At 48.4% G+C, this 18,070-nt stretch overlaps 1 protein-coding gene across 1 annotated transcript; it reads right to left on the reverse strand.

Annotated features, from left to right (window-relative positions):
- Positions 1-409: 409 nt before the first annotated feature.
- METTL13 (methyltransferase 13, eEF1A N-terminus and K55) lies at positions 410-17,967 on the reverse strand. Its single transcript, XM_077332576.1, has 8 exons — positions 17,736-17,967; positions 14,231-14,984; positions 10,478-10,677; positions 9,075-9,270; positions 6,964-7,128; positions 5,412-5,624; positions 2,461-2,592; positions 410-1,209 (listed from the first exon to the last, which is right to left on the reverse strand). Exons 1-8 carry the CDS (start codon positions 17,895-17,897, stop codon positions 935-937), a joined length of 2,097 nt encoding a protein of 698 aa, XP_077188691.1. The 5' UTR covers positions 17,898-17,967; the 3' UTR covers positions 410-934.
- Positions 17,968-18,070: the final 103 nt, after the last annotated feature.

An 18,070-nucleotide genomic window follows, 5' to 3' on the forward strand; every position in this document is an offset into this window, starting at 1 on the left:
ATTGCAAATATTTGTGTCAAAAGCAGGCAAGTGCCCGTGGAATCCTGGAGCCTTTAAAGGTCCAGATCCAATGCAAATTCTAGCAGCTACATTTCAGGAGCTGTGCAAGAATAAAAAGATCATCAGGGTCACTAAAAAGGAGACCTATGCCACATGGGGTCTCTGGATTGCATTAGGAAATTGTATTGAGCAGATAAAAAGAACTGGAAAATCCATACCAAGAACATTCCCTTCAGCAGGGAAGAATTTGCTGCCAGGTCACTATTCTTTCTTTCTTCCCCTCTTAGTTTCCCTCATCCCAGAAAATTTTGCCAACGAGGAGTTGGGGAGAACCAGACAACCCCCGAAATTGAGATTCAGGGAGAGATGTTCCAGCTTAAAGAATGAGGCAAGTCTCCACAACACAAGCTCTTATACACTCGGTTTTTTTTTAATCGAGTCTTTGGTTCGTAGTACTCACCAGCACTCACCCTGCCTCACAGTCCACTGGCTTCCTGATACAGAAAACTCCTCTGCACATTCCATAGTCTATTAGATTTCATTTGAAGTGACTGGCTCACACTGCAAAGTACCCCCCCCCCCCAGAACAGACAGAGTTTATTTCAGACGTGAGGCTGCTTTCCCTTGTAGCCGCTTCTGCCCTTCTTAGTTCCCCCAAAAGGGGTACAGAGACCCGTGCCAGGGATCCCCTGCCATCTCCAGGCAAATGCACCACAAGGAGCCACTCCGGAGCCGGGCTTCAGGATCTCTCTGAGTGGCGACCTCCTTTTTGGCCGGGACAGCTTTCCGGTACCACCTCGAAGGAAGGACTTGCCTAACCCTCTCCAAGCACCGCGCAAGAACAGCAAGGGTACAACTGATCCTCAAGGTGCCACGGGGTGCTGCTTCTCTCCATGTACCAGATGCTGCTTGGGATGGGCGGCCTTTCCTTCCCTCACACCAGCTGCACCGACTCCAGCATGTCTGCCACGACGTACGTGCTGTCCCAAATGCAGCCAGGCTGCCGCAGGGCTTTCTCCAGAACCCGGGCCGATGACTGGAGCTCTGCAGGAGGTAGCTTTTGTTGGGACTGCTGCTGGCAGAAGAGGATCTCGTTCACCTCCCCCTCGATCCGCCGGGCATAGAGCAAGGGGAAGGCCTCTTTAAGGGTGGCCAGAACGGTGTCTCTGAGCTGGGTGTCTCGGCACACCAAGTTGAGAATGAAAACACCTTAGTGAAAGTAAGAAGAGGAACCCTTATTTCATTGGCAAGCCACAGCCATCCCAAAGATCACTTCTAATCCTTTCCAAGATCCATCCCCCAGTCCCAAAAACCTGCCATAAAGCTGCCCTTCTCTCAGAAAGCATGTGTCTACAACCAGGAGGGGCTACAGAAAATCAGTGGCCGTCTCTCCCATGCCTCTGCAGTTTTTCAGACCAGATTCAGAATTCATCTGCATCCAATGCATGCCAATGGCTCCACAGCATATTTTATTATTTATTGATGAGGAAGGTGCAGATGTTCATGTACTACAATTCCCAGGAGCCCTTGCCAGTGTGGCCAACTGTCAGGGGTTCATGAGAGCAAGCGTAGTGTAGTGCTTAAGAGAGCTGGCTTCTAATCTGGTGAGTTGAGTTCAAGTCCCCACTCCTCCTCCATGTGCAGCCAGCTGGGTGACCCTGGGCTAGTCACAGTCCTGATAGTTCTGTTCTCATGGAGCAGTCCTGTCAGAGCTCTCCTAGACTCACCTACCTCACAGGGTGTCTATTGTGGGGAGAGGAAAGGGAAGGCAATTGTTAGCTGCTTTGAGGCGCTTTCAGGCAGTGAAAAGCATAGTATAAAAACCAACTCCTCCTCCTGCTCCTTCTTCATCTTAGTACAACTGTATCTAATCTTGGCCTACAGCACTCCAGAGACCTATCTGCATACCGAAACATGCTTGGTCCAGGGATGGCCAAATCATGGCCCTCCAGATGTTCATGGACTACAATTCCCATGAGCCCCTGCTAGCATGGCCAATTGAATCACAGAATAATAAAGTTGGGCCATCTAGTCCAACCCCCTGCACTATGCAGGACACTCACATCCCTACTGCTCATCCACTGTAACCTGCCACCCCCTTGAGCCTTCACAGAATCAGCCTCTCTGTCAGATGACTATCTAGCCTCTGTTTAAACATTTCCAAAGATGGAGAACCCACCACCTCCCAAATTAGCAGGGACTCATGGGAATTATAGTCCGTGAACATCCAGAGAGTAACAATTTGACCACCCTTGGCCTTGTTTGTGATTTTTAGAATTGATTTTGTAGTTAGGCTATCGCTGAGGCCTTACAGTGTTTTTAACTTTCTTTGTAAATAAATATATGCTTTTTCGTGCATAACATTTCAAATGCTTCTATGCATCACATTTAAAGTATCAGGCGTGGTTCTTTAAGCTTCTTAAGTTCCAGACTTGAAGGAGGCCAATGGCTCAATCTCACCTTCCATTTTTAGCAGGGCCCTCACTTCCTGCAGGAAAGGCTTCTCCACAAAGGCCGGGGGTGGGCAGCTCATCCCCACGGCAGCATCCTTGCTGTCCACATCAACCATGATGGCATCGTAAGAGGAGGGCGCTAGGGAAGGAGAGGAGAGAGAAAATGCAGCAACACATTCCTGAGAGACCTATCCCAGGGACAAGGTTTGGCAGCACAAACAGGAAGGCACACAAGAGTCCTGAACAGGGCTGACAGCTCACGGCTGAGAAATATCTCGAGAGCACCGGCTTGGCATAATGGCTAAGAGCGGCAGCCTCTAATCTGGAGCGTCTCCCCATGCAGCCGGTTTGGGCCAGTCACAGTTCCTTTCAGAGCTCTCTCGGCCTCACCTACCTCACAGGGTGTCTGTTGTGGGGAGAGGAAGGGTAGGCAACTGTAAGCTGCTTTGGGACTTGTTCAGGTAGTGACAATAAGAATACAAAACCCCAACTCTTCTTCTTTGGGAATGGAGCTGGGAGTAGGCAGGTTCTGGGGCAGGGAGGGACCTCAGTAGAGTATTCTGCTATGAAGTCCAACCTCCAAAGCAACCATTTTCTCCAGAACTGATCTCTTTAGTCTGGAGATGGGTTATCATTCCAGTGGACCCCTATATCCCACCAGGGGAGTAGCATCCCTAGCCCTGACGATAGGACAGGGTGGTTTCTTTTCTGGGGCTTTCCCAACAGAGGTCAACCAACATGGTTGCCTATTTCTCCTGTACTGAACAGGACACAGTTGGCTATTTGAACAGAATCACTACCCACCCAAGGAGGATGGAGAAGTCATCTCATGTTCTGTTATCATCCACGGTTTTGCTAACCAGGGTTAGCCCTGAACTCTGGGGCAGCCTCAAGAGCAACCTAAGGTGACCTAAAGTGTGGGCTCTTCCCTGGTCTCTCCCCCTCCCACCTCCATCCATGACTAGACACAGCCAAAGTTGGAGGCAGACAGGAAACACCCCTGTAACCATTCTTACTGCCTCTTGGTTAGGGGCATTATCGGGAAAAGGTCACAAATGATTCTAGGGTATATCCAGACATTCATGAGCTTTGGGGAATTGAACTTCCACACTTGCCCATTGTCTGCTGCAGACTATTGAGCCTGTCCAAATGTTGTTCCTGGGAGTCAGTTCTGCAGGGCCTGGTAAGACAGAGCTGTTCTGCCAGACCTATGGTTGAAGCCTAGAAACATCATCAAAATTCTTCACCTCCCTACCTAAAATGCTTAATATCCACTTTATGTCCCCCTCTTTCGATAGAGAGAAGGGTGTTTATTCTTCTGGTATTGCTAGATTTTAAACATAAATGATCTGGATTTTAAGATTGTGTCAATTTTATTGTTTGTTATGATATGATGATTGATATGAGCTGCCCGGGGGGGCTGCAAATGCAAAAAACAAAGAACCCCTTCAACAAAAGCAGATTCCAGCAACAGCACTGCTATCCCCTAAGCCGCTTGCTGGGCCTGGCACATAGCAATGGATCATACAGAAATACGCAGCCACCACAGCCAATAGAGTACTCCAACTGTACTGAAGGCTCATCGGCTAGGATGGATGCTCCGTTTTCCAAATGGGTAGGCCATACCTTCCTCCGAGGTGGCGCAAAGTGCCTTCAAGTGGCAGCTGATTGAAGGTGACCCTGCCCGGTTTTCAAGGCTGGAGATGTTCAGGGGTGGTTTCCCACTGCCTGCCTCTGTGTGGCTATCCTGGTGGTCTCCCCTCCTAATACTTACCAGGGCCAACCCTGCTTAATTTCTGAGATCTGATGCGGCCGGGACGCCTTAAGCTATCTGGGGCAGGGCACCCTTTCTCTAAGTTGCAGTGATTATTAGTGTGCAACGATGCAAATGGATGCCGGTGTAAGGCAAAGGGTCGCCCTGCCAAGCAGAACGCAGCCACTGCACTTAGTTGAGGCAAAATCTCAGGGCATTTTGTTTTCATTGCCTGGCAAAGGATCTGATTTCCCCCTTGCAGCCTGAAGGGAACAGCAGAACCAAGGCTCCCTCTAGTGGTAGGCGGTAGTCATGACCGATATGCCTCTTTTTTTGTGGCTATTGATTTGATTTTCATTTATTCATTTAATTTGCATACTGCCCCTCGCTATGACGTCTCAGGGCTATCAGGTCACAGCTGATTTATGGCAGCCCCCTCTTAAGGCTTTCCAAGCAAGAGATGTTCAGAAGTGGGTTTTGCCCCTGTGCAACAACCCTGGACTTCCTTAGGGGTCTCCTAGTCAAGTATTCCCCAGGACCAACGCTGCTTAGCTTCTGAGATTGGCCCAGCCTGGGCCAGACAGAGGCCTATCACGGGGGTAGCCTGGGTACATCCCTTGGGGGAGCATGGGAGGGCACCACGGAGGCTGCGGCCCATGCCCTGACGGCCACTCAGGCCAGCATAAAGCCCCATGGCCATCTCTCCAGGCTGATGGGAAGACTCCTGGCCCGAGGTGCTATGGGGCAAGCATTAAGTAGTAAGGTGGGCCTAGGCATTTTTCTTGCAGTGCCTACTGGGTTCCAGGCCCCGATCTCAGCAGCACCAAGCCCTACCCATCTGCCCGGAGTGCCAAATCAGCTAGGTATGCCCCTGGCCTGAGCTATCCAAGTCAGGGTTACGTTTCTTCCAAACCAGCTTTTTCTTGCAAGGGTCCTGCCACAACAAACTCCAGCCGACACAGCTAGCAGTGCTATTTGGCAGTGTAAAGGATGCAAACCCTCTTTTGTCTCACCCCAAAGCAGCCAGGTTCAACAAGAGAAGCTGGAAAGGGTCACTCCTTCAGTACGAAAGAACCGACAGAGGACAGCGGTCTTTGCAATTCCCCAAGGCAGATTTTGTCACAAACAAGAAAGCAACCCCCCCCCACACACACACATCCCCTCACCCTGGTATTGACTAGAAAGGAGCCCCCAGAAGTAGTTACCTTCTGCCACTAGGTTGGAGACGTGGACTAAGCCATCCGCGATGTAAACCTTCAACCTGTCGTCTGCTAAGAAGCTGAACCAGTGCGTGGCCACTTCCAAAATGGCCGGGTCGATCTCCACTACCTCAACGGTGCACTGTGAGAAGTAGTCGTGGATGAAGAGGGGCAGGCTGCCGCCGCCCAGGCCAATCACCAGCACACGGATCGGGACCTCTGCAATCGGCACACAGAGCAGTCAGGGAGTCTGCAAGCAGAGGGCGAGGGGAATGCAGCTGCCCGCGGGAAGCAGTTGTGCCAGAATGTTCCTGGATCGCTCTCCTGGGTGCCAACACCACCAAAGCAAATAGACACCCTCCTGGGCATCTGCTGGCTCTGGGCTGGCACTGCCCACTCCATCGCAAGGGCATCTTATTTTGGAGGCTGCTCCAAGCAAGAAACTGGGAGAAGCAGCATAGAAATTCTCAAGATAAATACACAAGTTAATTCCAGTTCTAACATCTCCCTCCTGACTCGTTGATTTGCTTAATTTCCAGCCTGCCTTTTCTTGCTGCGACTCAAGGAAGGACGCAAACTTAGAAATCAACGTTCCCCAGGAAAAAAGGCCACCTCTGAAGGATCTGCTGTGGTCTTCGCAAAGAGAACTCAATGCACTCCCTGCTGCCCTTTTCTGGGCCACTGGGCCCCAACCCCTTCCAAGTCTCTGGCTGTGGACTGAGGCCATCCCAGGGTAGCCCTCCAGCCGACCGACGTGCATCTCCAGCCAATGAAACTACAGGCCACAATGACTTGCTTTCGAATGGTGCCGTGAGGCTGCTTGAGTGCACAAACAAACCTTGACGGCAGAAAAAAGAAAAAAAACCTGGTAGGATCACCAGCGATTTGCAAAACGCCTCACTAGGCAGCAGCGTCAGGACTGTCGCTGCTTCTTTGAGCAAGCCCTGGGTCTGAGTTTGGAACAAGGCTGAGTGAGCGTAGCTTGACTCATGCCAGGGGAAAACAGATTATTGAATGGTGGAGTTGCACACAGGAAGCGTATAAAATAATACTATAAAAAATACGTAGCCACATAAATACAAGGTTTATACAGACCAATTGGACAATCCTGTTCAGTGCTAATATCTAAGCCAGGCTTTTTCAGCCAGGGTCTCTTGATGGCCCTGGAAGGGTTTCACAAAGGGTTGGGAGTTAATATTTAAGGCATTTTTAACCTTCTTACAATGCTCATCGGGTGATATCATATACTGTCATGTCAACCTGCCCCCCCCTCCCAAACTGGCCAATGATGGGCCTGCAGGTAGAAAGGGGAGGGTTCCCAGGTGGGCGTGTACACAGCGATGCTTCCCAACCATATTCTGCACGATTGCGCCACTTCTGGGATTTCCCGAAGCCTGAAGGTTGTTTCAGGGGGTTCTCAATGGTTAACAAGTTGTGAAAAGCTGATCTAAGTTTTCAATTCACTCAGCTGCAGCTGGGGAGAGTACAAAGCGTTCAGTCACATCTCCGTGGAAAGCATGAGACTCGTGCTCCTGGGACCGACAGAAACGCAGCTTACCTGGGAGACGTTCAGGATCCTTCAGCAGACACAGGCCCGCGACCATGGCTCGGTGATGAGCGCAGCACAGGTAGCTCTTGTCAATGGACAGACTGGTAGACCCTTCAGTGGGCTTCACAGGGTCACTGGAAGCAGCTTTCTTCTTCTTTTTGAGCTTCTTAGTTCCTGACCAAGGCAAGGTTTTTAAAAAATTGAGAGGAGGAAAATAAACAACATCACAGATTGCTAAGGCAGAAGAGGTGGGGCAGAAGTGCACCTGGAATTTAGCACCAGATCCTACTGCCCCCCCCCCCAACAGAGCCACTTCCAGCCAGTCTGCAGGCCGCCTTCACTACTGACAGAAGGGCCTCTGTTTGGTCACCTTGTAAGAGAGCCAGCTTGGTGTAGTGGTGAGGAGTGCGGACTTCTAATCTGGGGAGCCAGGTTTGATTCCATGCTTCCCCACGTGCAACCAGCTGGGTGACCTTGGGCTTGCCACAGCACTGATAAAGCTATTCTGACCAAGCAGTAATATCAGGGCTCTCACAGCCTCCCCTCCCTCACATGGTGTCTGTTGTGGGGAGAGAAAAGGAAAGGAGATTGTAAACCGCCTGAAGACTCCTTTGGGTAGAGAAAAGCAGCATATAAGAACCAACTTTTCTTCTTCTATCTATAATAATAATCTCAACATACAAAAAAAGAGAAAAACCTAATAGGTATTAGGGATATGGCTTTACAATTATTTTCTGCTTTATTTCTTGATTAGGGTAAGAAGGAATCAAAATACAGCCAATTGAGCTTGATTCCAGTTCAGAGCTGGAAATTCTTTATACTGCTTAGAGAGGATGTGTCCCCCCCCGCCTTTTACGCCTTTTGGGAATTAGAATTTGTAGCCAGTGTTTCAGCACTGTCAATGTTTTATTAGTCATCTAGTCCAACCCCCTGCACAATGTAGGAACTCACAACTAACTGTCCACCCACAGTGACTCCAATTTTATGCCCAAGTGATCCCCCCAACTAAACATCTCCAGAATCCAGCCTGGCCTGGAGGGAAGTTCACCTACCATCCTTCAGCAGCGATCAGCAATTTCCTGGGTATGCAAAGAAGGGCCACAAGAGACCAACACTGGCACATCCCTTCCTGCTCAACCACTCACAATCTGCCTAAGTTCATAAAAGCAACATTTCCGTCAGATGACTATCTATCCACTGCTTAAAAACTTCCAAAGAATGAGAACCCGCCACCTCCCAAGGAAGCCCATTCCATGTCTGTAAAGTAGCCAGCAGATCCTAAGATTGTTGGAAGTTAAGCCCTGTGCAATGCCTCTTGCCTCAGCTTGCTACAGTAACTCTCTTTACCATAGTTAGTGAGATAGATAGGAACACTGATCACTCACACTTGTGGCCTCACTGACCTGTTCCTAGAGGGTTAATTTCCTGTTTCCTGCGTCTCTCTCCCCCCTCCATCCTTTATGCTTGCAACATGATGGATACAGAGAGGCCTCTAGCCTCTCAGACTAGGCTAGCAACCATCAGTTTAACTTTTTATGTGATGTATGAAGTTTCCTAATAAACAGTTATTATCTTAGTTAACTAGAACAACCAGAGTATGTGCATTTCTTTGTGGTTTTCATACCTCACGCATTCTGAATCCCGATACGCATGCTGCGCTTAACTAAGTGGACACTCTGCTAATTTCCAGGATATTAAGACTTTACCAAAAGTCTATCAATCACTAGCCTTCAAAGGTTGCCTGGCTGCCAGGCAAGAGACATCCAGTGGCGGTTTGCCACAGCTTGCCCCTGTATCACAGCCTTGGTATTCCTTGGAGGTCTCCCACCCAGGTGCTAACCAGGGCCGACCCTACTTAGCTTCAGAGATCTGATGGGATCGGACTTGCCTGGGCTATCCGGCATGGTAACCACACCACACTGGCCCTCACCACTCAAGATCTCCTCTGGTGCCTTGTGTTTTTGCACTGAAACAACCTGCAATTTTAGTTCTCTCCAAAGCCATGAGAATGGATGCCATCTTGGTTCATTGCTGCCCACAAATCCTCATACTGCCATACAGGAGCTTGCATTCATTTTGGGAAGGAGGGAGCCCTCTAATCACACCCTCGCGTAATTCACCTTTGCAAGATGCTTCGGATGAGAGTCGGGCTTCTGACTGCACCACGTTTCTGTTGCTGAGGAAGATCAGGTGGCGGAAGTAGCGGCCATCCTCTCCCTTCACATCCTGGATGACATACTCTCCGCTGAGGGAGCTCGTGTCACGATGCTGAATGGTGCGGATCCCGATGTCTCCGCCCACTGACAGAAAAGGAACCTGGAAGAAGAAGAATTGTTTTTATACCCTGCTTTGCACTACCCGAAGGAGTCTCAAAGCAGCTTACAATCACCTTCCCTTCCTCTCCCCGCAACAGACAGCTGGTGAGGTAGGTAGGGCTGAGAGAGCTCTGAGAGAACTGTGACTCACCCAAGGTCACCCAGCAGGTTGCATGTGGAGGAGTGGGGAATCCAACCCCATTCTTCAAATCAGAGGCCACTGTAACCACTATACTACATTAGCTCTCCCACCACACTGGTCTCTAGGAGTTGGAGAACAGAACAGGAAATGACTCTTGATAACTTCATTTCGAAAGTATCCGTGCCGCCTCTCCAGAGACCTGCTTGAGGGGGTGCGTATGCTAAACCAATAAAACAAATATTAAGCTAGGGTATTTAAAAAAAATAACAGCCACCTGAAATGATATTCAAAAAGTTCCCAGACTGGGAAACAACCCATAAAACAGTGAAAAAAACAATGGAACGGTCAGTTGAGACTGAAGAGATATATTTTACCCTAACACCTAGAGGAAGCTAAGGTAGACCTTCCAAAGGTGTAAGACCACCACTGGACCACCACTGTGTTCCTGGTCCAGCAAAATGCACTAAAACAGCGAGATTAAGCACAGGGTCGTATGAAGCTCTATTTCGGTCACAGGCCACCGAGTGCACTGGGTGTGTTTCAAATCTGTTCTCTGGGGTCTAGAGTCTCTAATGCCCACTGCCTGGGATCCCTGAAGATGGAACCGAACCTGGTACCTTACGTGTGTAAAACCTGCTCTCTGAGCAATAAGGCCATCCTACGAACCACAGCCAATCCAAATTGTCATCCACTTCTATCTTGCAAAAACACGGACACTTCCTTCTCGGGCAAGTATCAAACACAGAGTGAAACCTGCCACTTTTCTTTTTTTGAGAGCTTTGACGCCAGAACAAGGCCGGGGGGGGGGGGGGATGAATAAAAAAGCCACACCAATTTTTAAATCCGGGAAGCGGGGAGAGGAGAAGAGCCTATCTGGTTTTCTGTTATTTTTCATGTGACTCCTAATCTTATGGCCAGAAACAAAGCTGGCAGATCTGCCTGTGACTCCAACACACCTGAAACAGTGGCCTGTCTAGACCAGCACATGATGGTTGAGGATTGAGGCACCTTTCCCCTGCACGGCAGAGAGCCACTGATTTCACTTACGCTTCCCCAAGCTGCTTACCTTCTGCTGGGCCGGGAGGCCGAGGGGGGCCAGCTCCATCACTTTCCCCGACAGCTCTGCCTGGATGGCGTCCATGCTTTCATAGTGCTGATCCCAGTGCAAGGCCACCGTGACCAGGCGTCGGAACCCTGCGCTGGCAGCCAACTGCTTCCGCCCTTCCTCCGTTCCAAAGAGCCACTCTGTTTCCCTGCCCTGCGGGACTGGGGAAGAGACGAAAGAGCAAATAAGAACATGAGAAGAGCCCTGCACAATCAGACCAACGGTCCATCTGGTCCATCGCCCTATCTCAAAGTGGCCAACCAGTTCCTCTGGAGAGCCAACAACAAGGAACTGGGATCAAAGGCCTTCCCCTGATGTCGCCTCCTGGCTCTGTGATTCAGAGGCTTAGTGCCTCTGAATGTAGCGGTCCCCTTCAGCTACCATTGATACACTTCTCCAGGAATCTAATCCCCTTTAACAGCTGTTTATTCCTGTGGCTGCCACTTCATTCTCTGGCAGTGAATTCCACCTTTTAGTCATTCTCTGTGTAAAGTAGTGTTTCCTTTTGTCTGTCCTGAACCTACTGCCCATCAGTTCATTCAATGCCCTCATAGAATCATAGAGTTGGAAGGGACCTTCTGGGACCATCTAGTCCACTATGCAGAACAAGTTCTTGTTTACTAGGAGAGGGAGAAAATTTCTTTGTCCACTTACTGCAGCACATACATAGTTTTAGAAACCTCTACCTGCAGGTTGGTCACCTGATAAATGTTTAACAATTTTAAATATATATCAAAAGTTAATGATCTGTTTAGCCTAACATCTTTTATTAACAAAACAAAAGAATTTCTCTCTAACTCTGAAAGCACCTCAATCCTAAACAGGTACGAAAGCTTGATTGAGGTCCTTCAGGATGCATTATCTAATGCTATGCAAGGTAAAAATAAGCAGACAAACAGCCATTACAATACTTGGTTCGATGGAGAATGTAGAGCCATAAAACGGGCCCTAAGAGATAAATACATATATTATAGAACTGATCCCTCTGATGTTATAGGAAATGAGATCAAGCAATTAAAACAGAAGTATAAAAGTGTGATAGTTGTTAAAAAGAAGAAGGCTGCTCGAGAAGCCTGGGAACAAATCAGGCAAGCTGTTCTCGATAAAAACTCATCTTGGTTCTGGAAACTAGTGTCTGATTGTAAAGCAAAATCAGTTTCAGCTTCAACCATCCCACCGGGAATATGGGAAGCACATTATAAGGTGCTATACTCTTCATTAGAGATAAAGCTAATTCAGGCAACAGAAGTGGGAGAGCTGACCAGGATACCGGAATGGCCACAAGTTAATCACTCTGAAGTCAGGAAGCTCATTGGTACCCTTAAATCAGGGAAAGCCCCTGGCTATGATTTAGTACCTCCTGAACTAATTAGAAGGAACATAGAATGGTGGGTGCCAGTATTGGCTAAACTGTTTACAACAATTGACAGAACAGGTATCCTTCCAAAAGGTTGGGAAGTAGCAGTGGTGGTACCCATATACAAGAGAGGAAATAGGAAGGAACCCCAAAACTACAGACCAATAAGCCTCCTCAGCACCATAAGTAAGCTGTATGCTAGGCACCTATGCTGGAAATATAGAGACTGGCTAGAAGAAGAGAACATCCTAGCAGAGGAACAAGGAGGCTTTAGAGAAGGATATTCCACACTGGATCATTGTATGCTGGTAGATCACCTAATAGCTAAATACTCCTCAAAGAAATCAACCTCCCTTTATATCTCATTTATTGATTTTAAATCTTCATTTGACTCTATTCCAAGAGATCTGTTATGGGCCAAATTAGGCAGGACCTCCATAGACAGGAGGCTACTTGTGCTTATTAAAAGACTACATGAAAATACTGCCATAAGAGTTAAATATAGCCCCAAGGACATCTCACAGATTTAATCAAGACAACAAAGGGAGTTAAGCAGGGATGCATATTGGCCCCCCTCCTATTTAATTACTTTATTAATGACATTGGCAGCTATCTCAAAAACCCAAATTTCCATCCTCCAAAAATCAGTGGAAAACACATTTCATTTTTGCTTTATGCCGATGATCTAGCCTTATTCTCTAGGACTCCCATAGGAATGAGAAGAGCTTTGAGTGCCTTAAACTTGTACTGCCAAGCAAACTACCTTGAAGTGAACCACAATAAAACTCAGGTGATGGTTTGTGGAAAGAGGCCAAAATCTCACATTTGGAGAATAAATGGGACCCTGATAGAGCAAGTAAAACAATACAAATATTTGGGAGTCATAATTCATGCCACACAAGCTAGAACTGCACATATAAATTATATCTCATCAAACGCGCAGAAAAGCTCAAGTGCAATTCAGAAATTTTTTTGGCAAAAAGGTGGAAGATGCATACAAGCGGCCATCAACATCTTTAAGGCTAAAGCTCTTGCACAACTAACCTATGGGGCCCCAATAAGCATCTCTGGTAATCTATCTAACCTAGAGAAGGTCCAGTCTAAATTTCTGAGAACTATTCTCCAATTGCCAAATAACATCTCCAATATCGCAATTAGGATAGAGACTGGAATGGTTAATGTTCAGACTAGGCTCTGGATGGCAACCCTTATGTTCTGGCTTAAACTGGTATTTCGGCAGAGAGGTCTTATCAGCCTCCTACTGACAGATTCATTTGTCGCACCCTGGCTAAAAGCACTACCAGAGAAGCTGTGCTCCTATGGTCTGTCCTATCAATTTATTTTAGGCCTGGGACATGACAAAGCGAAAGAATTAATAAGGAACAGAGTAATAGATGTAGAAAGACAGCATGATATCAATAAGATATTGGACCCACTTTTTGGGAAAGACCTTCTTAACAAGGCTGTCTCAATGCCATATTTAACTGATCTTCTAAATTCTGAACAAAGAAGATTTTTTACTCTTCTCCGCTATAATGCCCTCCCTTCCGCTTTCCTGGAAGGAAAGTTCAAGGAGCTACCGATAGAAGCACGTAAGTGTGTCTGTGGCGAAGGTCAAATAGAGACAGCTGAACATGTCCTATTTGAGTGCAGGCTCTATCGTCACCTCCGCATAAATACACTGGCCTCATTGCTCGCAGAATGCCCCAGAGCTTTGAGGAAACAGCGTCTTAAGCTACTACTTTCAGACACAAATAAAGATCTAACAAAAGTTATTGCTAGATTTGCTTGGGTAGCTATAAAAATAAGGCAGAGCTGGACCAGCCCTGTTCCCTAGTGCTTTTATATTGGATCCATATACAACTGTTCTTATTTCTTAGTTTTTACCCATTTATAATTGATGTTATATTTGTAATTTTATGTTTTTTACTGGCTGGTCTATGACCGTAAATAAAATTGATTGATTGAAAAGTTAATCAACCCCCACCCGTTTGGGAAACCCTTCCAGGGCTGTCAAGAAACCCAAGTTTCACAAAACCCTGGATGAGAAAGCCTGTGTTAAAGGAACGACTCCAAGTTGGCTGCTCTCTTCTGGAAAAAAGATGTCTTTTGGGAAGAAATAAACAACTTGTGCTTGCATATTTCCCAGCATCCTTCAGGAAAAGTAATGGTTACAAAGGACACTCTGACCCTTCCTATCATTAACTACTGCTGGCTTACAGGGCACTCGGTTTCCATATACTCAACCCCACAAGGAGCCTGGAAAAGGCAGAAATCCCCCGAGCAGAGAAATTACTGGCCGCACTACCCAGCCTGGACATCCAAGCAAGCAGCCAACGTGGAGGAAACAAACTCACCAATGAAGATGGCAAAGCGATTGTCCCGGGACACCTTCACCGTCGGGCAGTGTACCACATGCAAGGTGTAGCGGGCTCGGCCACCGTCCTTGCTGCAGAGATCCAGGGAGACGTCCCCTGCACCGGGATTCTTATTCAGCTGGCTGCGCAGGAGAGCATACTGCTGCCTCTCTTTAACCGCCTCGATCAGATGATCCAGAGATGAGAACCGGACGGGCTTGTCGTGGTTCTCTGCACACAGTTCCAGAATTCGGGACGTTGAGCCGGGCACGGGCTTCATCTTTGTCATGACGTAGACGAACACTGGCAGGGCAAATTTGCCTTCGGACCCGGTGGCTTGCTTCCCAGAAGCTTGGTGTATTCGGACCATCCAGCCTTCCTTGGAGAAATACTCCACGGTCGTTTTCAAGACATGCATTTGGGCTAAGGAGACGCACAGATAGCGCCCTCCAAACTGGAGGACACGGCTGATTTCATCAAACATCCGCTCGGCCCTGGCCACGGTGGGCTCTTCGCTATCTGTCAGGAGGGCATCCAGAGTGCCTTTGTCTAGGACCACTTGGAAACACCCATCCGGGAAATCCATCTGCAGCACATCCATCACCAGGTAGGTCATCGTGGGCCGCAGGGCAGCGCTGCGTTCCCCCATCTGCTTGATGGCCCTTTCGCTAATGTCCACGTTGACAATACTTTGGTACCCGTCATCGTAGAGCTGCTCGCTCATTTCTGAGTTGCCGCACCCAACAACGAGGATCTGGTGGGAGGAAAAGAAGGACAGCGCATCACATTCTTCTCAAGCGAACCGGAAGATGATGCCTGACATGAACAACAGGAGAATAGTGTTCCGGACACCAGGTCAAAGAGAGACTGGACAATGAAAAAACATTGCCAAGAAAACTCAAACTGCTGCGGGAAAACAGGTCTTGCTGTGAAGCCAGTTTGGTGTAGTGGTTAGGAGTGCGGACTTCTAATCTGGCGAGCCGGGTTCGATTCTGCGCTCCCCCACATGCATCCAGCTGGGTGACCTTGGGCTCGCCACGGCACTGATAAAATTGTTCTGACCGAGCAGTGATATCAGGGCTCTCTCAGCCTCACCTACCCCACAGGGTGTCTGTTGTGGGGAGAGGAATGTGAAGGCGACTGTAAGCCGCTTTGAGCCTCCTTCGGGTAGGGAAAAGCGGCATATAAGAACCAACTCTTCTTCTTCTTCTTCTTCAATGAACCTGCCCCCACAGAGCTTTCATGCAAATCCACTGATACAAATATGAGCTCTACAGGCACATGATGATTCACTATCAAAGATCTGTGAAGGAATATTCTACAGAGATTTGTTCTCCACGCTAATGGATGACTGTGTGTATATTTGGAGGAGGGGACTTGGATTTCCCACCTAGCAGATTCAAATGTCAGCTCTTCCTTCACCTAGTTCAGCCTTTCTCAACTTTTTTACCATTGAGAAACCCCTGAAACATTCTTCAGGCTTTGAGAAACCCAAGAAGTGGTGCAATCATGTAGAATATGGCTGGGAAGCAGAGGCCTAGCTCCTGCACCTTCCTTCCATGCCCACTTCTCTGAAGGGGCATGTCACCACTTCTGGAGTTCCTTGAAGCCTGAAAGGTTATTTCAGAGGCTCCTCCATGGTCAAAAGAGGTTGCTTTAAGAGGTTTAGGGGAGCATTCACCTTGTCCACTTTATCCTCACAACTCTCTTGAGTAAATGAGACTGAGAAAGACCAAACTGCTATGAGAACTGGAAATATGAAGTAGTCTTTTTTTAGGAAACAGGGCTTTGGGGGAACACCAAAGACCAACAAGATATCTCCCAAAAGCCTTCCTGTCAGCATGGGGATTTGAACTGGATTTCCCAGCATTCTAACCTTCACACTTTCATGCCTACCTTTTCTTTTCAAACCTATGCAGTAGAATGGTGCAGTGAAAGGACCACAGTACTCCAGATGAGGGACCGTGGTTTTCAATGGCCTCAAATGAAAAAAGAAAAAGAATCCCTGCAACCAGAAGTTATCTAAGAGGAAGAGGACAACGCGACAACATTTTCAGTTCTAGCTTCCATCTGGCTTTCTTCTGGTCAGGGATTCCCAACCAAGGGTCTGAGTACACCTGGAAGTCCGTGAGAGTTCTGAAGAGGGTCCACAGAAACTGTGAAGTGGCGTGGTATAGGCGGGTCTGGGCTGTCTTCTCAGCTCCTACTCTTCTTTCCGGCCTACCTGAGGCAAAGCCACCATGGTAAAGGCGGCAGGGGGAGGGAGCAAAAGGAGGACTAAGGGTGTGGGTAGTGACGTCACTTCTGGGGCATGGCCAGCTGACATCACTTCCAGGGCTCCTTGAAGTCTAAAAATTATTTCAGGGGCTCCTCCACAGTCTCAAGGTTGAAAAAGGCTGGACTGGACTGTTAACCTACAGTCTAGGAGACTCAATCCCCACTTTACCACAGTGTGACCCTGGTCCGGTCATACCCTTCCTCACTCAGCATAGCCTATTTCAGGAGACTGTTGTTGCGAGAATAAAAAAGAAGGGAAGGATGCTGTAAGATGCTTTGGGGAGAACAACAGAGAATGAATGAGGGAACATCACCATATAGTCAGAAGTGGTACAGTCCTTCCCACCACAGTGGTGTAAAAACTAGAAACCTGGAATGGAAGTCACAAAGCACTGTAGTATTTTATATTCCTCTAAATATATTGGTATTTTATACTTTTAGGATTTATGTAAGTTTCTAGGGTAATCGTTATAGAGTTGATTTGTGTCACTAATCCTGAGGGCCCAGGGAAGGAAGGGCTAAGAGCCAGCATGGTGGAGTGGTTAAAAGCTGTGGCTTCTGATCTGGTGACCTAGGTTCGATTCCCCCATGCAGCCAGCTGGGTGACCTTGGGCTAGTCATAGCCCTGTTAGAACTGTTCTCACAGAGCAGTTTTGTCAGAGTCCTCTCAGCCTCACCTACCTCTCAGTGTATTTGATGTGGGGAGAGGAAGGGAATGTGATTGTAAGCCACTTTGAGACTCCATCGGGCAGTGGAAAGCAGGGTGTGAAAGCCAACTCTTCTCCTACTAAAAGCTGAAAAATAAACAAATAGAAGTAACTGAATCTGCTACCCATCTTCATTTCATAATAAAATCAGAGTCCAGTAGCACCTTTAAGACTAAGAAAGATTTAGTCAGGGCGTGAGCTTTAGAGTGCAAGCACTCTTCCTCAGACTTGCTTGCACTCGAAAGCTCACGCCTTGAATAAATCTTTGTTGGTCTTAAAGGTGCTGCTGGACTCTGATTTTATTGTGCTATTCAAGACCAACAAAGCACATTTTCAAGACACTCAAACTTGGCGGCTCTCCGAGGTGCCCTGGCCTCAAACTTCGTTTTGTTTTAAGCCGCCAGTTCTGCGCCGCTTTGCTCGAGACCAGCCCCCTTGGATGTGCAGAAATCTATTTCTGGCTGGGCCAGGTGGCCACGCAGCAGAGACCGGGACGACTCCCGCCGCCTGCCAAGGCTCACCGAGTCCCGCCGGCGCAGGTAGCGCTCCAAGGGCCCGCGGAGCTCCTCCCACTCGCCGTACCACTCGAAAGCGCGCTCGCCCCGCTCGCGGAAGAAGCGCTCCCAGTAGCCGGCCGAGCCGAAGTCCTGCGCGGACCTCGGCAGCAGCCGCAGCGCCTCCATGGCGACCGCGGCCCGGACCAAGCGCGTGGCTTCCGCCAGACAGGGAAATGCCGGAACGACTCTCGCCCGCTCCACCTTCCCCGCCACGCTATTTGCCGCCCGTCCGCTATCCTCGAAGGCGGTTGGCCAGTTGTGCCGCCCGCCTTCGGTTCTTGACCCAATGGGCTGGAGAC

The sequence above is a fragment of the Paroedura picta genome, chromosome 4 (genome assembly GCF_049243985.1).
Source record: "Paroedura picta isolate Pp20150507F chromosome 4, Ppicta_v3.0, whole genome shotgun sequence".
Classification (NCBI taxonomy): Eukaryota; Metazoa; Chordata; class Lepidosauria; order Squamata; family Gekkonidae; genus Paroedura; species Paroedura picta.